The 22,438-nt window shown below is 41.6% G+C and overlaps 3 protein-coding genes across 11 annotated transcripts; 1 reads left to right on the plus strand and 2 right to left on the minus strand.

Moving 5' to 3' along the window:
- Nucleotides 1-399: 399 nt before the first annotated feature.
- LOC143351465 (solute carrier family 22 member 4) lies at nucleotides 400-14,517 on the minus strand. Of its 3 annotated transcripts, none has more exons than XM_076782976.1 (11): nucleotides 9,133-9,360; nucleotides 7,487-7,572; nucleotides 6,468-6,615; nucleotides 5,919-6,132; nucleotides 5,739-5,845; nucleotides 4,772-4,926; nucleotides 4,317-4,506; nucleotides 3,769-3,901; nucleotides 3,400-3,709; nucleotides 3,082-3,266; nucleotides 400-2,858 (listed from the first exon to the last, which is right to left on the minus strand). In XM_076782976.1, the coding sequence occupies exons 2-11, from the start codon at nucleotides 7,545-7,547 to the stop codon at nucleotides 2,682-2,684; spliced, it is 1,680 nt and encodes a 559-aa protein (XP_076639091.1). In that variant the 5' UTR covers nucleotides 7,548-7,572; nucleotides 9,133-9,360; the 3' UTR covers nucleotides 400-2,681. The 3 variants fall into 3 exon arrangements, with proteins under 3 accessions (XP_076639091.1, XP_076639089.1, XP_076639090.1); XM_076782974.1 differs by lacking the exon at nucleotides 9,133-9,360 and adding an exon at nucleotides 13,954-14,517 and having other exon boundaries at nucleotides 401-2,858; XM_076782975.1 differs by lacking the exon at nucleotides 9,133-9,360 and adding an exon at nucleotides 7,685-7,971 and having other exon boundaries at nucleotides 402-2,858.
- Nucleotides 14,518-15,340: 823 nt separating this feature from the next.
- Nucleotides 15,341-17,083, plus strand: LOC143350257 (zinc finger C4H2 domain-containing protein). 5 transcript variants are annotated; one of them, XM_076782228.1, is made up of 5 exons: nucleotides 15,341-15,658; nucleotides 15,811-15,982; nucleotides 16,056-16,237; nucleotides 16,499-16,714; nucleotides 16,945-17,083. In XM_076782228.1, the coding sequence occupies exons 1-5, from the start codon at nucleotides 15,600-15,602 to the stop codon at nucleotides 17,072-17,074; spliced, it is 759 nt and encodes a 252-aa protein (XP_076638343.1). In that variant the 5' UTR covers nucleotides 15,341-15,599; the 3' UTR covers nucleotides 17,075-17,083. The 5 variants fall into 5 exon arrangements, with proteins under 5 accessions (XP_076638343.1, XP_076638354.1, XP_076638341.1 ...); XM_076782239.1 differs by having other exon boundaries at nucleotides 16,514-16,714; XM_076782226.1 differs by having other exon boundaries at nucleotides 16,499-16,723; nucleotides 16,945-17,074.
- A 1,196-nt stretch (nucleotides 17,084-18,279) lies between these two features.
- On the minus strand, nucleotides 18,280-21,397 carry Cln7 (CLN7/MFS domain-containing 8). 3 transcript variants are annotated; one of them, XM_076782214.1, is made up of 11 exons: nucleotides 21,109-21,397; nucleotides 20,773-20,912; nucleotides 20,521-20,684; nucleotides 20,301-20,448; nucleotides 19,994-20,237; nucleotides 19,803-19,891; nucleotides 19,513-19,732; nucleotides 19,333-19,432; nucleotides 19,125-19,259; nucleotides 18,944-19,053; nucleotides 18,280-18,800 (listed from the first exon to the last, which is right to left on the minus strand). In XM_076782214.1, the coding sequence occupies exons 3-11, from the start codon at nucleotides 20,550-20,552 to the stop codon at nucleotides 18,280-18,282; spliced, it is 1,599 nt and encodes a 532-aa protein (XP_076638329.1). In that variant the 5' UTR covers nucleotides 20,553-20,684; nucleotides 20,773-20,912; nucleotides 21,109-21,397. The 3 variants fall into 3 exon arrangements, with proteins under 3 accessions (XP_076638329.1, XP_076638314.1, XP_076638320.1); XM_076782199.1 differs by having other exon boundaries at nucleotides 21,105-21,397; XM_076782205.1 differs by having other exon boundaries at nucleotides 20,521-20,702; nucleotides 21,105-21,397.
- Between the last annotated feature and the right edge of the window lie 1,041 nt (nucleotides 21,398-22,438).

Below are 22,438 nucleotides of genomic sequence, written 5' to 3' on the forward strand. Positions count from 1 at the left end.
CCGGGATAAAGGTGGTACATAGAGGTGCACCAGCACGATACGCGAGCAACGAAGATGCGTCTGATGCATGGACGCATATCCCCGGGTTTATAGACTTACACGAGCCCGAACCGGAGAATCCATCTCGTTGGTCCGATCGAGAACGCGACTATGGCCGAGAGATCGAAGCTAACGGGAATGCCGGATGCATTACATTAATTAAATTCTCTTTCACCCACGGTTATGGATATTCGTAATGATATCGCGTTACGTCGCATCGACGGTGTACAGTTTACAACTTTTATTATTTTCGGTTCAAACGGAATTCGAAACTCATTACCGATATTAGCGACGACTACGAATTCCTGCATTTATTTGTTTAATCGACGCAAGAACGAACGGGACGCGTACAGAGTGTCCATCCATAAACGAATGATCGAGTCGATCGTGATTTTCTGTGACGCTGGAAAGTAAAAAATGTTGAATTCAAGACCAAGCCCGCCGTATCGATAGGGTTAGATTCGAGACGCGAGACAGCTCGAATCGGTACGATTTTCGAGCGACGATGACTGGGACGTCAAGAAGGGCGCGCGAAACGAGAACGTCCGGTCCACTTTCGCGAATAAGAAAAAAGGTACAAGGAGAAACGCGCATCCCCGAAGATTTGTGGTCCGGACAACGATATTTATTACGAGCCAACGAGTCATCTGTAAACATAAAATAACCAGCTGCATCGCGTAGAGCATGCGGCCCTATTGCACGCGCCCCGGCGCCGGGCTTCAATTTCCTTTGAGTCGAGCACGCCGGCCGGGAATTTGTCAAAATGAAATATCCAAATCCCTGTGTATATTAAAATTCGCCCGCCCACCCCAACCCGAACAAAGATGGCGGATGCGTTACACAGCATTAATCCTCTGATATTATGCGCCAGTTGCTGCGTCACTTTTCGGTTTCAAAATGATCTCACAGTCCATTCTTTCCAAATGAAAACAAATACGAACAGGCAGTACTTTCGCTGACTAGAGAAGAGAAGCTCTGGTGCGTTTTTGGTTCGATGCTTCGTAGATTTTCCGCAATTACTAAACCGAATAAACCATGATTAACGTGGATCCGCTCGTCGATCCTTTCGAAGTAAACAGCGATTCTCTACTTCGATAACGTAAATTATCTACCCCTGTGTCTATTTATTGCTTACGGTAGGAAAACATCGGATTATCAGAGATTACGTGGAATTATTCGATCACTGGTCAACACAGATCGATGAATCCAGCGAGTAAATCAAGCAAACGTTTATATTAACGTAGATTAATGGCAGTACGATAAAGTAATTCTTTGTTTTCCCACTGTGAACAATTACAGTAATGAAACATCTATTATTCGATTTAGCGAGTAATACGAGTCTACGAAGTAGTGAAGCACCTTTAATTTTCTATCTTGCATCACGATGGAAACGCGTTCGATGTGATCTGTAAACGAAAATGTACGCAAAAGATCTAATATAGACATTAAGGTGTTCGTCGATATTTAGTTAATACTCCGTGGCAATGAACAATAATACTTATTAAAAAATTCATGTAACGTGTTCGCGTTGTTTTTACAATTTTTACGATATTCTTTTTCCGTGGAACACATTCGCCGACTACAAAACAAAAGCCGAAATACGTCGAAATGTACATAGTTGCGTATTCTGTATTTCGATAAATCCATTGTTTTTTCAGTTCGCTCCCTTCGACTAAATAGCTTCGAAAATATGAGTGCAGAGCCCATAAGCTTCAGGGACTGGAGTACGAACGTGGCGATGTATTTTTTATTCTTCATCGATCACTGCAGTAACGATTGCATCGGAGGTGAACAACCAGGAAAGGAGAAGTAAATGCTTATAAATAATTATTAAATCGCGACACGAAATCCCACCAACGCTTCAGGATGAAAAAACATTCTTTTGACGTTGCATTAAATATAATTAAATCAGTTATTAGATGCTCGTCTCGTCGACAAATACTCTTTTTCATACATCGTATTTAACTATCTAAACCATTGCACGATAATCACTGCATTCTACATACTTTTGTACGCTACGTAACCGCCGTACGAGACACGGTACATTAAGATTAAATCACTATTATCGTTTCTATGACATTCTCTATGATGGCACGGTCCTACGCATAATGCGACGGCGATAATTACGTCTACCAGAAGGAAACGGGTTCGATATAATTACGAACTAATACATTCGCTCGCGCGATGCAGCAATACTGTGTAAATACCTGAGTATAATGTGGTTTTCTCTTAACGTTAAGCATCGTGCAGAAACGTCCAGACGACAGACGACGCGAACGCAACGACCATGAGCGAGCAGCTATGCGAAATAATTGAACGCGATAAAATAAAACTGGCGAAACGGATACGCCGAGGTGGCAAGCGAAAGGCGAATAACGAACGCGCGAGTCGATTTTATGGGAAATTGATCGCAAACGAACTATGTACATCGATTTTCAAACGCGACGCAACAGGGCAAGAAAGTTCTCGCGCGTCGAGCTCCTTTTACTTCTGAAGTTTCGCGCGTTTCAAGCTTTCCGAGGTCCGCCAATAGTCGCTTCCGGGAACTTTTAAAAAGCTTCTCGTTTTCTCCGTCTTTCTTTTTCCTCCCCCTCTTTCCGTTGGATCGAACGCGATGCGGATCGTCGCGCTTCTCGGCGCGCTTAAGACGGCGAATCCTGCGTGTCTTGGTTCGGCTTCACCTTACCGACGTTCTCCGCCTCCCAGACCGTGTCCGGAAGTTTCGTTCCCAACGTTTCCGGGAATATCAGAGACAGAAGTCCCGCGGACAGGCCCATGCATCCGAACAAAATCAGCGGCAGCTCGGGCAGGATTTGTGCCTGCGCAAAACGGACGAACTCCTATTCAAACGCTTCCAATTTTTGTGTAATTTGTTAATTAATTTTAAGGATTCGCTATGGAAAATTGTCAATTTTTGGGACAGTCAGAAACATTTTCGAAGACGTTTCCTTGCTGGTTCGCGGAAGAATTAATATTTAAAATATCAACGGCTGCTCTTATTGACACGCGCTACAGTGTACACTGTTGCGGTAACAGACTCACCAAAAGTGGAGTTTGCGGTGACAATATTGACCCCATGCGACCGGTCATGCTGCAAATTCCAAGGAGAGAGTGTCTCAAGTTCGTAGGGAACAGCTCCGCCGTGTAAATATAAACTGTGGAAAAGGACATCGTGATGCACCACTTCCCTCCCATGTACAGAATCAGAGGCAAGAAGGTCCAAGAACCTGGAAGGGTAAACCATCGATTCCTCGACGTAGTAATTATTTTTAAATAAAACTAACCAGGCATTAAAAAAGTCTGTCTCTGGCTGTCTCCGTGATTTCCACGTTTATAGCTTCGATCGAACGACCGACTCACCTGTTGGCACGAATTGTATCGCGAGACAGAATGCACCGCTCAATAAAAAGGTCGACGACAGGGTGATCTTACGACCCACGTAATCGGTCATGAACCAAGTTAAAAAGTAGGCCGGAATCTCGACAACGGCGACTAGTATGAAATTAGCATATTTGTCGCCGGCGAAAGCCACAGAGTTCAACGACAGTCCGTAATAGACAAAGGTGTTGGTCAGCCAGCAAAACGAGCAGGCCACCAATCGCGTCATCATCACCGAGCTGCCCAGAATCTGCATGGCTGGGCTCTTCTTTTCCCTCGTCAGCTGCTCTTTCTGCAAAATAGCGCCGTAAATTTCACTTTGACCCTTATTTTAGGGTTGAGGAATTATACCTTGTCGGTGTTGACCATGTTCAGTGCCTTGAACTTTCCGATCGCCTCCTCGGAGACTTGCAGCCCGTTCATACGCGCCATTTTGCGATAAATGTTCTCCACCTTTTCGTCTTCGCCGTTCGCCAACAGCCACCTTGAAGGATGGACCGTTTTTAACGAGTATTTGTATAGAAATTGAGCTCAAAAGGTCAGCGTTACACTTTCGGGACCTTTGACACTATTTTCGAAATATACTTCCGGTTTTGTATATTTACGAGGGGTACTTGTCTCGCAAATACGCCCCGTACAAACACGGAGAACGAACGTAAGAAAGCGTCGATCGAAGCGTTCTGATATTAAGCGATCCAAATACGGACGATTTCGATTGCAGTCACGTTAATTAAAACGGTGAATCCAATCAACGGGGCACGGTGACGTCAAAGGGCCAGTTAATTGGCCGGATGTCGAGGTAACAACGACGACTTCGTCGGTCGTTAAAGGGATCGTTTCGAGATCGTTAACGAGGCCCGCGGGGCAACGCGAGCGAAATAGTCGCCGACGGAAATTACCTGACTGATTCCGGGATCAGGAAAGGCATCAAAATGGCGAGCAACGCTGGCCCGTACACCATCCGGAGAACTAGACGCCACGATCTCATCCACATCGCGATCAATCCCAACAACATCTCGCCGACCGCGAACATGCAGCAGATGATGGTGCTAGCCAGGACTCTGCCCTTCACTCCTGCCATCTCCATCCCTGAACGCAAAAATAATTATCTGATAAATTCCTTGCGCCCGATTATCCAAATCGGTTGCTGTTTTAGGGCTGTTTTAGGCATGGTTCGATTTCAGTTCTCAAAACAGTATTCGAGTCGTACAGGACACGATTATAAAGGACAGAGCATATTGGTCACTCGTTTTTCGATATCGAAATGATCTTCGAGACACGCGAGACACGGCCGTTATTTATATCAGCATCGTTCGCGTCAAGCAACCCTTAGTTTCCCCCGTTATTAACTCACCTAAAATGAACGCAGCGCTGTAGATGCCGGCTCCAACAGTCGCGTCGATAAATTCGAACGCGAGAAACATCCAATAATTCACGGAGAAGGAATGTATCAGACCGCTGATTCCGCTTAGGAACGTGGTGAGCGTCAGAATCGTACGTCTTCCATATCTGAAAACAACAGAACGAATAAGCATACCGCGCCGGGTGTATATTGGCATGTCGCGTTTTTATTGTTCCGACACGCGATAGACGCCGTTCCGATGTATTGTGCACCGCTATCGCATCGAACGTGGGATATTCGAAAGCTCAAAGTTACTGTCGGAATCACGTAATCGTCGAACGTCTCTTCCCCGCGATCTCAAATATCGCCTAACAGTTTCCAAGTTTTCCATTCGTCTTCCTGGAATTCGCAGAGTTTGCCCAAATGTTCAACTCGCGGTATTCCTCGGATTCGAAATGAAAATCACGGACCACCGTTCGGAAAGTCTATTTAGACTCAGTCGGTCGAGTACCGGAAACTCGAAACTCGAGTTTGTTACTCGTAAGGGTGACAGATCCCAGGAGTTCGGGGCAAAATGCATAATCCTCTCTGCTTTATGTACAGAACTTCGCAAAATTATACGTCACGAGTGACGCTTCTGAGGTCTATCAAAAGTTTCGTCCGCAAACTTATTCTTCGTCGTATTTTACTAATCGTAAGGGCCAAAAGTCTCAAAGAACCAGCCTTTTGCGACACCCTGTATTCTCGAGGGACTTCATCTCGAGCGTACGTTTTCTCAAATCGACTATTTCCGGTCGTAAAACTTAAAGAATCGCCCTGCCGATGCAACACTGTATTTCACTGCGTTTCGCTGTTCCTCCGCGTCGATCGAACATGATTAGCCATCGGATTCCAGACGAGGAATCCCATTTCCTGGACTCTGATCCGATCCGGTCAAGACTAATTAGGAGCCCGGTCCACTCTGGCGATTATTTCTCACCTGTCGGATACGTATCCGGCGAAGATCAGCCCAACGAATTGGCCGACATTATTTATCGTGCCCACCAACGTGAGCTTCCATCGATTGACGTCACAGGTAAGGCTCCACTGTAACCGTGGAAAAGAAGAGAACTGTGAGCCACCGAGACGGCGAACTCCTACGCGAACGATTCGATCTTACCTCGTCGAGTATCGTGTTCTCCGTTGGATCGTACACCCAGGAGTCGCATCGACGAGTCGCGTTACTGAACGAAAGACTCGTGCACTCGCCGGAATGATTTCGAACTACGTAGCGGGTGCACTTGGACATTTCCGAGATATCGGGAACCGAATCGACTGCCCACGGCGCGTCGAATTTCGCGTCCACGGGGTCCTCGCACTCTGGTACCAAACACCTGCATGAAAGAAAACGTTTCGCGGAAATACAATCGGATTATCTGCGATAGTTTGATCTGCAAAAGTTAGACGATGCATCGCGAAAGTAAATTAGAATTGCATAAGTACGCGTAAAACGGAGCAAACGCTGTCGTAAGAAAGAAGCTAATCGCTCTGACAACAAGGTAATCGTTTCCTCGACGCATCAATTACATAATTGTAACGTTTGATCGGCTAGAATCGCGATCAGTTTCAAGCTCGTGTTTCTTTCCTGTAAACGTTATGTTCGGACAAACATCGTCGAACAAAGGAACGGATGTTCGCGAGAGATTACGAAAAGCGCCTGAAAACGTACCTGTATTTAACTCCGCCGGCGGTGAACACGTAAGCGAGCGTGAATCCTGCTGACAAAAACAGAGGCAGGCTGATTATCGCGAACATGATCGTTTGATAGTATCCGAAACGATCCACTTCCTGGTTCCCGTTCGGGTCTCTCTTTTCCCCTGGAAAAACAAGATAGATTTCCGACGATCGACGATAAGCAAATTCCCAGGGTGGGGTAATTCTGCTCGAAAATAACGAGGTCGGAAAAGGCGAAAAGGGGCGAAAAAAAAAGAAAGAAAAACCGAACGATAACCGCGCGCGAGAAATCGGGTCGATCGTAAAACTCTTAATCCGGACATCGGATAGTCTTGTAAAAATTGAAACCGCTGACACGCGATATTTCATCCGCGCGAAAAATAAGAGGGACTCGACTCGGATCTTCACGTGCGGGTAATCGCGATCCATAATTCTCTCTTAAATCACTCGTCGGTTTTACGAGCGACTATCCGCCAGGTAATTACACCGACGGCCAGCAACTTCCCGTAACCGTCATCGCTGAAACGGAGATGATTTCGCGGGCTCGCGCCACGGCCCGTTTTGGCCGGTTCAGCGAAACGAACTTTGCCGGATCGAACTCAATTGGCTTTTAACCCTCCGTTGGTCGCGCGACCGAGAGTCCCACAAGAGAAACATAGGATCGGGGACAGATGTCATCCGCGCAACTAACGTCGGGTCGGAGGTCACTTCCCCTGACATGAATCATCTCGACACACGGCTCCCGCTTAGCGCGATCTGAATTCTCTTGGAAGTTGAGGTGGTTCGATTAATCGCGTACGAGGCAACGTTTATTAAAAAAGCCTTAATTGCTTTATCCTTAACGAACCACCGTTAGGGAGCAACCAGAGGTCGCGGTACTTTTGCAAAGGGAAAAGGAAGCGCAAGAGCGTCGTGGCCGGCGATTAACTCGAGTTAAGATTAATCAACGAAAATACTGTATCGCGTTTAAGCAAACCGTGTCGGTTTAAGGTCCCCGATTAACGCGATTAATACCTCGGCCGGCATCCTTTGTTTTCGACGACGCCTCGTCCCTCTGCGAGCAAAAGAGCCTCATGCTGTCCTCCTTGTCGTCTCTGAGTCTGCGAACACACGGAGATTCGTCAATTACAGTACCGTGACCCATCGACGCGAATCGTAACGGGCCCGGTGGTAACGTCGCGGTTACATAAAACGACGAGATGAAACTTTTACCAGCGATATCGGGGAAAAATCGGCCACTTTCGCGCGGTCCGTCATTCGGTTGCTGCGGTCGCGAAAGAACGCAGAAACGGAAAACGATCGACCATCGACCGTGAGCCAGTCGATCGAGGGAACCTCGAACCGCTCGCGACCCGAGACGAATGGCTAATCGCCGAGGCGATTGGCACCGATGCCCGATAAAGACCGATCGCCTCCTACGCGCGAGTGCACCGCGATCGCGGTCAGCTACACGCGACGAATTCCGATTTTCCACTGTCACCGCGCGGAATCGGACGGCGTCGATCGAAACGGGGACAAGGACGAGCGTCCAGCGACGTCGTGACGCGGACGTTACGAAAATTAGTGCGTCGCGAAGCTGTCGCGACGATCACTCGCCGCCGGAAGCGCGGTACGATTGTTTTCAGAATGGTCACTGGTAGCCACGGGATTCAACGAGCTTCGAATCGGCTCGAATTCTATCGCTTTTCAAGTTCTATCGTTTCTATTAGAGAGGACTTCGAGGCGACACTAATTATGCAGTTTACACATCGCCTTGATAATTCCAAGGCTCCGCGCGGTCCATTTAGCGTTTCAAGGCGGAGATGAATCGTCGCTGCCCTTCAATCCGCGGAGATAAATACGAAGAGAAACTATGCGCACGGCTAGTGGGCTCGTCGTAAATCTCGACTTTATTATTATTTATCGCCGTTGCTAGCACGGTTTCCGTTTTCGTCGGGAATGGATGGATAGATAAATGGCGATCGTTAGCGTCAGTATGCGAAAGGTTTAAAGTCACGGCGGGCCGACGATTACCGCTAGGAACTATGCCAACTATCGCCTTATTAGCCGATTGCTAATTCGTCGGCTCCGACGATTCTTCCTGGGCGGTTACGGTGATCGCGTGCCCAGTGTCGTCGAGATAACGAAATAACAGAAATATCGGATATCGAGAACCGGATAAACCGACAGGAAGCGTAACAGGTTTTGTCCTTCGCGCGCAATTCACGATCCACGGATTAACATGCATTAACGTCTAAACGATCCGCTCCGAGAGCAATCCTAATTTCTTAATAACGGTGTCGCGTTACCTGCACCGCAGACGGTATCACCCGATCGTCTTCCTCCTTCCGTTCACCTTTGCCCAGGCAAGTTCGAGTAATGGGTTCGGTTAACGTCAAAGGAGGATCAAACGTCGTTTCAATTATAACGTTACCAAGTGCGAACCGATTACGAGCGATCGTAATCGAATGGTCGCGCGTCTCGAGACGCGGTATAGTTAACCGCTCCTAATCGTTTTTCTTAATTTATCGCGCGTATCCCGATCGAGAGATCGACAATTTCGCTCTGTTGCGGTTCGTTCGAGTTAACAGTTGTCTTACGCGAACTTTCGGATCGATTCCGGGACAATCGCGTGGAATTAATCGCAAGTCAGCGTCGCCGGCCCGGGGTAAGTCGTTCACCTGAGACAGTGATCAAACGACGAAGCTTCGACGAAAAGGAACGGACGTTTCCGGTGGTCGTGGGACGAGGAGGAAGCGTTATCGAGATTTCCACGAGCCGTCCAAGCCGTACTTCGAGGGAAACTGGACTCGCAGGAATCTCGACCGCGCGAACAGGTGTCCAAGCCGCGTGCGCTCTCTCGCCGTTCTTCCTGCTCTTCCACGGGACTCGTTAATTTCGAGAGGCGAGTTCACCGTTCACCAAAACAATCACTAAGTGGCCGATACGTGCCCGCGCAAATTATCACCGCCGCGTCGGCGACCAGTCGCCTCGTTGTTGCAGCAACTGTCTTTGAAGGTAAACGTATGCGGACGCTGGTGTCTCTGATGACCATAAGGGTGGTGGGGGAAACAAAATAGTCGGAGAGGGAAGGGTCGGTCCTTCTTAAGTTCTGGTTCTTCTCGACGGAGAGGCACTCGCTCGACCATGCACCAGCCACGATCATGCATCAATGTTTTACAACGCTTCTTCCACTAATAACATTTCGACAAAATAGTTTAAGAACTGCACGATGTACCGATTTAAATCCCATCGAACACTTATGGGACGATTGAGAAGGCTATCTTAAGTGAATTATAATTAACGCAAATTTCAATAAAGCCGCGTCTCCGTTTCGAGACCGAACGGTATCAGAGCAACGCGAATATAAAATGAAAACGGTACACGTTTTTTTAGAAAACAACGCTCGATAACTTTGGTCGAAAATATTAAAAATTCATGGCGATTTCCATAATCCGTGTGCACGCGCGACGCGATTAACGTAATAAAATATTACCGAAGCGTGCTTCGTGCTTTCCCAGGCCACTGAATTTTTGCTCGAATTTCATGATTAAAACATAAATTTTTACTCGACGAGTATTATTGACTTCCAACCGCGTTAAAAATCATTTTATGGAGGCCTCCCCGGCATTCTAAAGCGAAATAGAATCTTTTTCCAGAGCGTTTCCGGAAATATTGCAAAAGTATTCTCAACAAAAACGAGCGTACGCGCTGTGATATGAATTAGGCATTCGATAAAAATACTGCAGGAATCCTTGAAGACTTTCGCGTAACCTACATATCCTGTTCGGTATAATGTTTTCGTAGCAAACGTGAGTCACTCCGTCTTTGCGCTTCTTTTTATCATTCAATAACACGAACGCTAACCGTAGAAAACGGATGATTCCGTGACCCGCTGATAAAGCGTCAACGTTCGCGGTATCTTTAATTACTCTGACGGCATATTAAAACTTGAAAAATACAAAACAAAGCGAATCAACGTCTTGTTGACAGAACGCTGCTCCAATAAAAATGCTGCAGTGCGTGGGATGCTCTAAAAATACAGTTACGCGTGCACTCGATCTCGTGAGTGAAATGACTCTCGTGTCGGGCTTTGTTTACAGTTGCAAAACGTACGTATTATACGAAATTTCTGAAAGTAAAATAGCAACGATCGTAAGAATATGAACTTCTGACAAATGCACGGTTCGAATCTACTGTTTGTACGTGCAAAGGAAACATCGGCATTTTGCCAAATTAGAATGACGAGGAATGATCCAAATCGTTCTTAAGACTTTCGCAGAGTGAAATGACTTGGTACGTACGCGAAAGTGGAACGGTCGAACAGTCGATTGCATCAAGAATGCGTCGTTTTATTATAATTAAATGTCATATGGCAAAAATTAGTTATTGTATTCGTAACGAATAAAGAGCTGGTTAACGCGTGAGTGCCATTTCCTGCGAAACGCTATAGATAACGCTATACTGGCTAGATAAGACCGGGTCTTGACCGATCTAGCGAAAACAACCATCGAAAAATGAAATCAGACTGGTTTACACCGGCTTAAACCAGATGGAACAGCTTAGTTGTAACTAACACGTGCCTGTTTATTGTTACATCGTACGTATACACATATTCGCACGATTGATATGTAAAAATCGGTATTGCGTGCTCGATACCTCGACGAAAGCAACAGCCCCGGTATCTGTTTTCGTTCCCATTCGTCGATCGCGCTCGATCCTGCATCGTATTTTACTAAATCAACAACGAACGTTGCCAGTCGCAATAAATAATGCAACGACGGGGAGAAAAACTCGTTGTAAATTTAAAATACATGCACCATTTTTTCTTTCTTTCTCCCTCGATCGAATGACCGGACTGCATTTACGCCTTCGCGCGAGAAAACAATGCTCTCCTTGCGTCCCAATTAAACGGATAATATTTGTCGTGCCGATCGCCGTTATCGATGCTCCGATATAGACGATCGTGCGCCACTTTCCGAGAACAACAATAAGAAAAAAAGGGAACGAAAACAGCTTGAACTGATCTTCATTTATCTCTAGATTCCGTAAAAGGTTTCTGCCGATCTAATGAACAGGTAATCACGTTATGTAAATATCGTAATAAGAAAGCGATAACTAAGGAGCATTCCAAGGCGAGATTCGCTCGCACCAGAATGCTTTCGTATCTCATTAAACGTTCGACGTATCGTCGATAAGAGATTCGCTCGCAACTGCGGAGAGCATCGAACATTTAGACCGCTCGTGACCATCGATAACCATTGGACGTTAGATCTGTTTAAACAAAAATATAAAAATTGCTAAACGTTTCGAGAATTACGGAGGGACGAACCCTCGAAGAGGTACTCCACAGCCTATCGAACTAAACAACGTTCGTGACCCAAATAAAAAACAAAGAAACATGGTAGGAAAAAATAAAACGGACAGCAGCGTTGTGGAACGTTCGTTATGCGAAATGGCAGAGACTATTTGCGCAACGATAAACCGTGTTTGTTTGAGATTTACGCGAAACTCGCCGACCAATCGAGCAATTCTCTCCGAGGATGGTTGTCTATCAAGGAAAACGCAAAATCTCTTTCGGAACAAATACGCCCATCTCCGCGCCAAACGATTTGCGATCCTTGGCGTAAAATTTTACGACTCAAACGCAATGCAAACATCGCGTAATTATTTAATAGCTATTTTAGTTTGGATTCTAAAGCGCCGGCCATCGTCACGGGGTTAATCGAACGATCGATTTGCGTTGCAAATTTTGAACCGCTAAAAATAGTTACGCTTCCGTTTACTAATTTTGTCAGTGCTCGTTTTAGCAAATCTACTCGTTTCGGTCAATGTTTTCTTCACCCTTGATATTCGTGCAATTGTCCCGAATATTCCGTGAACACGAGCAGCTAATTAGTGCCTCGGTTACGCGTCATGCGTTTAGATTCAACTGAATCATCGTAGATCACGCTCACGAGCGTTCGCCTTGCAAAGTATCGTGTAAAAAGAGAACAGCCGCTCCACAAACGGGCCACATCAATTGCCACGATTACGAGAACACGCTTCTAAGCGGTCCCGTAAATAGGAGTTAAGTTTTACAAACATTTCGAAGGCCAGTTTAAGATAACATTGCCGACCGCCCAGAGCGAATTAGTTAACGAAGCATAATGGCGGGCAAGGTGAATCCCCAGTCTGTGGTAGCCATCTTACCCCTGGACACCAAGGTTCTCGTCGATCCGTATTCGACGCCAATACCGGTGAAAACTCGCGAGGTTCGTGGAACGGTGCGTACGAATCATGCACGGGAATACCAAATTCGCAATAGCCTCGCGATCACCGTGACTAACTTACGCGCGTTTAAACAAAGACTTACTAAAAACTCGCGTACTTGTTTAAACAAAGACGCGCTAAGTAGCGGAATAATATCCCCCCGAGCTTCTATCTCCGGCTAATACAACGATACTTGGGACAACTTCGAGAAATCGCGATAATTCCTGCAAATATGTTTTGCAAACAATTGGACTTCTTTTCGTCGCGCGCCACTTTTTTAAAATAAGTTAATTCTGTGATTCACGAGTGTCCATTTAATTTCTCGTTTACCAATCTCTTATAATTATTAATTCATCGTGGACCAGTCGAGTTATCCCGATTGGATCGACTGGAAATTGCAAATATCCGCTTTATTAGAGATTTGCGGTCGATCGTACGTGTACGTATCGTACTGACATTTAGTAAAAGAGAAATTCGAGAAAGTGATGAAAAGGAATAACACGAGGTCACGACAAGCTCCGTCCGAAGTAGGTAATAGTAAAACGATTTGCAACTAATTCTAATCCTACATGTTTTATCAAGTGCCTTAACGATATCTTGAAAACGAAGCCTCGGTTTGCAAATTAATAAAAAAGGACTCTGATTTTTCTTTGCAGAAGATTTTTCTATTCCATCTCTTTGAAACAACTCTGTATGCGAACACACACACACATACACAGATAGAGGATCTTCACCTCTCAGTAACGGAATTATCCTACTTCAAATTTGTTAATACATGATAAACTTTACATTGACTTTGGGCTATTTGACCTATTAACTACTCATTTAAGGCATTCGATATTAAGAGACGTGGAATATTTGAACGAGAATATCTACGATAAAACATTCGGGAGGCATAATACAGGTTTTGCTTTCCAAATTAACCCTTTTACAGATCATATACAAATTCACCCTTTAGCAAATCGAGTTTTTCTACAATTGTGATAAAATTCGCCTTTCCAGTGCTGGAATAAAATCAGGAAAAAGCAACGAAACGATACGGTGTACACTTTTAAATCGTCCACGGGGTGAATTCGATCCGAGAAAGAGTTAATTCCCGTCCCCGAAAGGGAAAAATGGATAAAAAATAAAAAATCGACGCTACTCGGTATCATTCCCATATGTCGTTTCACGCGCGGCGAACGTGAGACTCGCGAAACGTAGGATAAACTATCAACGCCGGGAAACACGTGTCCGTGTGAATTACTTACATTCTGGACCCCATTCTGGACCCCATGGCACATCGCCGCGCGGCAACTCGTCGAATGGACACTGTTGGCGAACGGGAGTCTCGGTTTTCCGTTAAAGGAAAAAGAGAAAAAACGAAAAAACCGTTCCCCTTTTGCGCGCAACGCAATAGCCGCGGACGTTGTCGCCGGCGTTGACGAGTTTACGCCCGTCGGGGGCACTCTCCTTTGTCCTATATTCACAGCTCGCGGAGCTTCAGACACTCGAAACTTTGTCGGGTGCTTAGTCACACGAACTGCAGAAGTTTGTACCCGGCGCTAAGTAGGAGGAGGACTGATGGGTGCAGCGGGCGTCGTGACGACGAAAGGCTGGGGGAGTAGACGAGGCCATCGTGACCAGCGCGATGTCGATTTTCCGACAGTCTCTTATCTGGATCAGCGTAAAAATTCGGTCAGTAACCGGGTCGACGGGGTACAGGCGTCGACAGGCGTCGACTGACGTCGGCCTGCTCGACCGATCCGGCATTCGTATCGCCGCTTCAGGACGTTTGATACGCGCTGACTCCGTGACTCCTTCGAACCTCTGCGATACATGTGTCTGCCAAAATGTCACCGATCGCGACCGCGCGTCTTCTCTCCTCGCCTTAAGGTCCCGATCCAGCCGATAACCAAGCGTTCGATCAACGAATTCGTTGCTTAATTATTCGTTAAAATGCGAAAACGCGCCAACGAATTCATCACCGAGATCTCACGATTTTCCTTTGAACGTCGTGGACAGCCTCTGAAAAAATTATTCGCTTGAACGAGGATGTACAATAAATTAGTAAAATTATGGGGCAACGAAAGAATATTTTAAATTCATTTACCTATTTTCGAGCACTTTGCTTTAAATTCGTTTTCAAAACATCCAAGTGCATTGTCTTGTCCATTGTCTCTGTAATGTGCAGTTTACTTATCTCTTGTTAACTCGTTGTCACATTCTCGACTGAGCGAATAATTTTGTGACTCACTCTTGGTGGTTCATTTTGAAACGTTCCGGCGTTAAGATGCAAGATCGTATACGTTTGCTAGGACAAGTAATTGTGATCGTTTTCGTGCAATTTTTATTGCATTTTATACTCTTCTGGCAACTTTTATTCGCAGATAATGACTTTCGCTTGAATTTAATCGCTTTTAACACGAGTTTTAACACAGATCAGTCTAGTCCTCTATCTGATTGTAATACGCGTCCTTATCGAATCATAACAAAGCATTTTTGACTAAACTCCATTCGACGCACTTCGTTTTGAACGAATCCGCCTTTTCTACATTAGTTCGCCAATGTACCGCTGAGCGGCGCACTCATTCGCGTGTATCCGAGAATCTTGCTGTTTCTGATCTACGCAGAATTTGCTATCGTTGTGTCTCATGGCATGAATTATGTTCATTGTATTGACGTCAACGGTGTTGGTTAATTTTTCAAAAATACTATTGAAAGTTTGACAATTTCGTTTACTTTTAAATGAAACTACAAGCCACGTAGTGTTGCATTGATTCTCTCGAAAATATTTCGTCCGTGATGCCTTGACGAAAGGAATACCGCTCCCGAATTCGCTGCATTTATTGCATAAACAAGTTGTCTTCCGTTTGACAGGGTTTGTCTAAACAAAAGTGCTGAAAAGCGTTTAATTATGTCAACCACGGAAACCACGGTTATTTTTGCGAAATTGGAGGCTCTGAAAGACATTAAGTACATACTCAAGTTCATTTTTCCAAAACCTTTTTATTTATATGTAAATTTATAAAAATCGATGATCTTATATACCATTTATGTCGTATGCATCACGATATAGTTTTAATTAATTTTCTATATTCAAACGAAGCATCTGTGTGTTCCGCCAGGTCAAAAACTATTCAACTGGAGAAAATGAAGCAAAGAATTTTACAAGAGGTGGAACAGACAGAGCAAGAAGAGAAATGCTTGATAGAATACAAACAGGAAATGGATCTCCTAATGCAAGAAAAAATGGCACATGTCGAAGAATTGCGGCAAATACATGCAGATATTCATGCGGTATTATTAGCTCCTATTCTAATGTCATCTTTTAAGTAGATTGAACACGTAATCGTTTATGTAACTATCCTAGATGGAAGTTGTTATTAAGCAAGCAGAGGAAGCCAGGAACAAAGCAAGAGAGACTGCAAAATTGATTCATAATAATGACTATCAACCTTTGAAGCATGACATTGATCGCATGCGCAGAGAATTCTTAGGACTGGAAAGATTACCAGAATTGTATGAAACAGAATCGGATCTCATTTCACCAGAGTAAGTATAGTTATTTCCTACTATGTTATATAGAAATTTATTCTAAATATCATTACTTACATTTAATTATATGATTTTTTTTACTCTATTCGATACACCCTCTACATTGAAATATTTTACACTATAAAAAGCATTGTATGTTATATACTGGTTTCTAGTTTATTCTGAAAAATAAATATTTCGATATTTACGCAATTCCAAGAAAATGTGCAAAATGTGCTGTATCTTTAAATGTTATTGAATATGACTTTTATCGCGTAGGTGGTTTGTTCGCAGCTATTTTGATCGTCCTATGCAGAAGGCAGAATGGAGGGTGGAAGTACGGGGTGAAGATTTATTACCTCCTCTTGCCTTACACCATCCTAGTCATCCAGGTAGTTCTACACCTTTCCTTGCCCCCCAACCCCTTCAAGGTCCAAGTAAACCAGAGCCAAGACCATTACCCCCAGCACCAGGTCCACCCGCTCCAACATTCAGGTACCACTGGTATAACTCAATTTTATATTACATTCTTATATAACAAAGCATGCAAATACTACTAATCTTATTTCATAATAATACAAAAATCACAAAATGAATTGCATTTAATATACTTGATACAGTACAAAATTTATTAATAAAAATAATAGTAATAATAATACACGATAATAATATCTAAGTACATAATGGCATACTACTTTTTTTATGTCTTATTTCTTTGCTTTTAGGCAACAACCGCCTCCAATGAAGTCATGTTTATCATGCCATCAACAAATTCACAGAAATGCACCTATTTGTCCCCTCTGTAAAGCTAAATCTCGATCACGTAATCCCAAAAAGCCAAAGAAAAAAGACTAATTGTAACTGTAAGTGTAATTTATATAAAAATCAGCATTTCTTCCATTTATTTTTAAAAATCCATGTTAATGGTTTTTTGTAACTTACAATCGTTCTACAATCTCATGATTTTATAACAACATACATTACTGTAAATGTTTTTGTTTAGAATAATTGTTTCTTTGTATAACTTTTGCCAAGAAACCTTTTTTTTTTTATTATTATTTTTTTTACAATATTTATATCAACATTGTGTAAACAGATAAAATAGTTAACAATTAAAAGATTTTTATTTTCACTTAGAGATACCAATAAAACTGAATTTGTTTTATGAATCTTCTTTAAATAGACTATAAAATTTAACAGTTATCGTCTACGATAGTTAAAATATTTTTAATTATTAAAATAAACACGTTTTTAGTTCAATTTGAAAAAATGGAATTGTGTAAAATTTAGTTTTCCAAAAATGTATATAGTTTACATTATTTCATTCGCGTTCCTCGTCACGCATAATATTTAATGGCGTAACTTTTTTACGAGTTATGTACATATTTTAAGAAAAAAATATTTTATCCGTTATTTTAAGTAAAATCTTTGAGTAAAAATCTCATTCGATCATCGTAAGTAAATGTTAAATTGTTGAATGGAAGACATTTAAAATTGCTAAATTTAATGAACCTTCTATTTCGACCTTTAACGTTATTATATTTACCTAATATCAGTCTTTGCTATTATGACACTAGTATTTTTATAAATTGAAATTATATGAGCAACATTTTAAATAATTGATTCTAATTGTAAATATTTTTTGATGTAATTGAATACGTAACAAATTTTGTACTCAATAATTATATCATATTATTATTTGTTTAAAGTATTTTCTTCCGTAATCTAATCGATACACGTGTTTTTTACATTAAACATTTGCATTTTTAATCTCATTTCTTCTATAAGATACCAAAGTAAAAATCGACTAACAGTAAAATTGAGCGAATTAATTTCTATAAAACTGTGCCTACATTTACTTGAAAGCTACATCATCCTAATTGTATTCTTCTATTCTTTGTACGCATATTTTTTTGTAGTCTGCTTACATATTTATACATGCCAAACATATATTAAAAATCTGTAATTATTCATCAAAAATATATCATTGCATTCGTACTTAATTTCTAGTGGCAGTCGTGTAAATCCGTATATAAAATCATCAAAAATAAAATTGCACTTCAAATGTGGTTATCGCTAGACTTTATCACATTCTGTAGTTCTGCTATTTTTTGTACATCGTTTAACTCTTGAGCGTTATTAGATAGACGATGAACCAACGGAATTTCAACATCGGGTTTTACTTCATCTTTTGAAGCAATTATTTGTAGAGGAACTAAACGCTTGTTCACGATTTGCAACCACAACATACATAATATTAACATTGAGCCGGTAGTACCAAACGTATAATATGTTCCCAAACGTGTATAAATCACAGTAACAAATACTGGACCTAAGCCACGAGATGCGCATCCAACACCTGTCATAAAACCCATCCATACACCTTGTGGCCGTGGTCCTAATACCTTACAAAAGATAGTTTGTATTAAAGTTATGCCTAACGGATAACCAATAGTGATGAACCCGAAACCAATGAAAAATTGCATGACTGTGAGTTGAGGTGTGTATGAACACCATTCTTGAGTACTTGGGCATCCTAACATTTCTGTAGCATTGGTATCTTTTGTACGGTTACTAGACGCTATAAAATATAATATAAATTTGTGTAAACATAAAAAGATAAAATTCACCAAACATTTTACACACAAATTAAATTCCAAACAGTATACGATCTACCAAGTTTAATGTTATATACAAATTAAATAAGTATGTTTCTATACTTACTGTCTACATAAGCAATTTGTGGAGGATCAGGGCCCCACGGGATGTACATTATATTGCCAATTAGCATAAATAGAAAACCACCCCACATCATCACCTTACATTCATTGAACCTGATAATGTTTAATAATAAATAAAAAAGAATGGTCAATTTTAACCGCATATTTGTATAAAATGTTCCAACCTTTTACATAAAGGACCGATTATACAAAATACGATAGAAGAAACAATAGCACCAATACTCATCAATAGACCCATATAATACAAAGCTTCTTTTTTCGACCAAGCAAACTGATCCATAGTTAAAGGAGTACCAAGTCTATAGAAAAATAAAAGAATGTTTAATGTAGTAAACGGAAGGAAAAATATATCAATGAAATTGTTATACTAACGTTTCAAGAAGAACGAAATTAAATGTCAAGACAAAAAAAGCACAAATTAATGTCCAAGATGCTACATAATCAGGTTTTACAGACTTCAACGTCTCTTCTTCTGTAGTTCGTAGAAAAATGTTTAATCAAACCATTAATTTATTTATTACTACTGATACTATTTAACATAGGAATTTTTACCTGTCGCTTTTCCTTTATTTTGCATAGCTTCACGTAAAGCAATCCTACGTTCCTTGAAATTCCATGGAAGAAATAAAACAATATTTAGAACTCCCATTATAACATTTATCCAACCAGTCATACTATACATATTAACAGGCAAATTCATAAAATAAAAACCATTCTCTCCAAGAGGTGTAACTGCTGCTTGTAATCCAGGACCTACCACAAATCCTAGTACCTAACAAATTTTAAACCATTTTGTTAAACAATTTTGTTGATATATACAAGAAAATATTCAACTACATTACCTGTGCAAGAGATACCATAGAAACTGCATGCGTTCTTTCTACAAATTTTGTAGCTGCAGAGAGGTAAGACCGTGCCACTGCAATATTTGCTGAAAATCAAATATTTATATATTATTAACACAAAAATTGGTACACTCTTTTCATTCGATGGTATTATAGTAACATTAATTATAATTAATATAAATATTAACCTGAACTAACTCCAACTAAGAATCTAGCAGCTACCATAAACATTTTTTGATCGCCTGGTAAAATTTCGAGAATGCTATAAAGTCCTGACGCGAATACAAAGAGAGCTAATGTTACTAAAAGGGGTACTCTAATCGATCCTCTTTTGTCTCCCCACCATCCTATCACAGGTGAAAATAACATTTGTGCCAAAGGATTAGCTGCAACTACGTATCCCATGAATTCTTTGCCTGCTTTATTATCCAACTGCAATATTAATATATTATTATTTATTACAGTCTTCCTTCATTATTCTCTTATTACATTCACCTTGTCAAGATATGGGTATATTCCAGTGAGTACAATACTGAACCCAAGAGACATCAGAAACATAGTAAAGTAGATCACATAGATGCTTCTCCATCGTTCTTTTCTCTCAACAACAGTTTCTAAGTCATCATCCATAAAAACAATGGATCTGCAACAGAATGTTATTATTTTAATACTTTTAAAAAAAATATACATCTAAAAATATTTTATTTTATCTTACCTTTTGTTATAAAATTTCCTAATCCAATCCATTAAAGATTATAATATAAAATTTATCTAAAGTAAACAACTATATTTTCTTTATATAATTACAAATTTTTTATTGTAATTATATATTTTGATGTTGTATTAATATTAGTTTGTTCCAGCAGTAATACTATAAATCTAAAAAGGAAAAGTAAACTGCAGTCTCAGAATAAGTACTGAGAATGAATTTTAAATATCTGTATATGTATTTTATTATGTAACTTACTCTGTATTATAGTAATTCTTATTTCATAACAAATGAGTAAACTACATTCAGAGTATCTTTTACCACTTTAATTAGAAATATATATTTGTTTGTTCTACTTCTTTTTTATAAGAGAAAGACGCACATTAACATTTATAAATCTGCATAAAATAAAAAAAAAATATATCAATAACAAATAGTTTGATTTATTCTATTAATAGCACAACTTTGTAAATGATATTTATAATATGAAATATTTTCCAAACGCATGCTAATTTTGTGATAATAGTTCACTTAATCATCTAAAACAAAGTAACTTATATTGCTAGAGAAACAAAGAAATTATTCATCACTTACTCTTTCTTTTAAACAATTACACTACAAAAATATTCCTTTAACCACAATTATTCAACAACGTGCAATCGAACATGTCAGGTATACTGCGAGTAAAATTTATCAATAATGCAGCATTTTACATATGATAAATTACTTTAAAAATCCCCGCACACGCATGTCATCTGATTATACACAGCCAACAAGTGCACCATGAGTGTTTACTGAACAATCGTGACAGACAGAGATGCCAGATTGAGCACCGGGTGCAGTATTCACACATGCCAGATCACGCGTACCTGAGCTCGTAGAGTTTCGGAAAGTTGACAAAGGCAAACTGACACATGCTCTCTTTCTCGATTCTCCGAAGCAAACCCGAAATAATTTCGGACCGCCTGGTGGGAGTCAAGAGCGCCGCCCGTTTGCCGTAGAATAGTTCCTTATTTTCAACGATAGATGGCGCTTATTTTTCGACCTCAAACCCTCTGGTGCTAAAACGCCCAAGTTTGTCGTGGAATAGTTCGTATCGTCCACGTTAGATGGATTTCTCGACAAGCTTGAGCGTTTTAGCACCAGAGGGATTGAGGTCGGTAAATAAGCGTTATCTAGCGTTGAAGGTAACAAAATATTCCACGACAAACTTGGGCGTTTTAGTACCAGGGGGTTCGAGGCAGAGATGACAGAAACGCACTGAAGTGCTCTCTCACACTATGTCAGATCACGGGTACGTAAGCTCATGGAGTTTCGAAAAGTTGACAAAGGCAAACTGACGCATACCCTCTTTCTCGATTCACCGAAGATGCCCAAAGTAAGTTCGGACCGTCTCTACACAACTAATATCCGACCACCCGTCAACAGGTCTCCACTGGCCTCTGCTGACCGCTGCTGACCACTCCTGGAATTTCTGACAACGTTTAACGATTACTACTGACGTCTGCCTGCCTCCGCTGGACTCTGCTGACCGCTACTGACCACTCCTGATACTTCTGACAACGTATAACGATTACAACTTGCTACTGCCTGCCCCTGCTGGACTCTGCTTGCCACTGCTTGCCACTGCTAGCCTCTGCTGACCACAGCTGACCACACCTGATGCTTCCGACAACGTATAACGGTTACTACTTGTTACTGCTTGCCCCTGCTGGACTCTACTTGCCTCTGCATGCCTCTGCTGGCCTCCGTTAGCCTCTGCTGACCATCGCTGACCACTGCTGACCGTTGCTGACAACTTGTGACGCGATGTAATATAATATAATATGTTTATATGTATTAAAGTGTTGTATAATGTAAATCTATGGCAATAAATGATATAATTTCAAAGTATTCTATGTGTTCTCATCATTTTTTACCGTCC

The sequence above is a fragment of the Colletes latitarsis genome, chromosome 2 (assembly GCF_051014445.1).
Source record: "Colletes latitarsis isolate SP2378_abdomen chromosome 2, iyColLati1, whole genome shotgun sequence".
In the NCBI taxonomy this organism is placed as follows: Eukaryota; Metazoa; Arthropoda; class Insecta; order Hymenoptera; family Colletidae; genus Colletes; species Colletes latitarsis.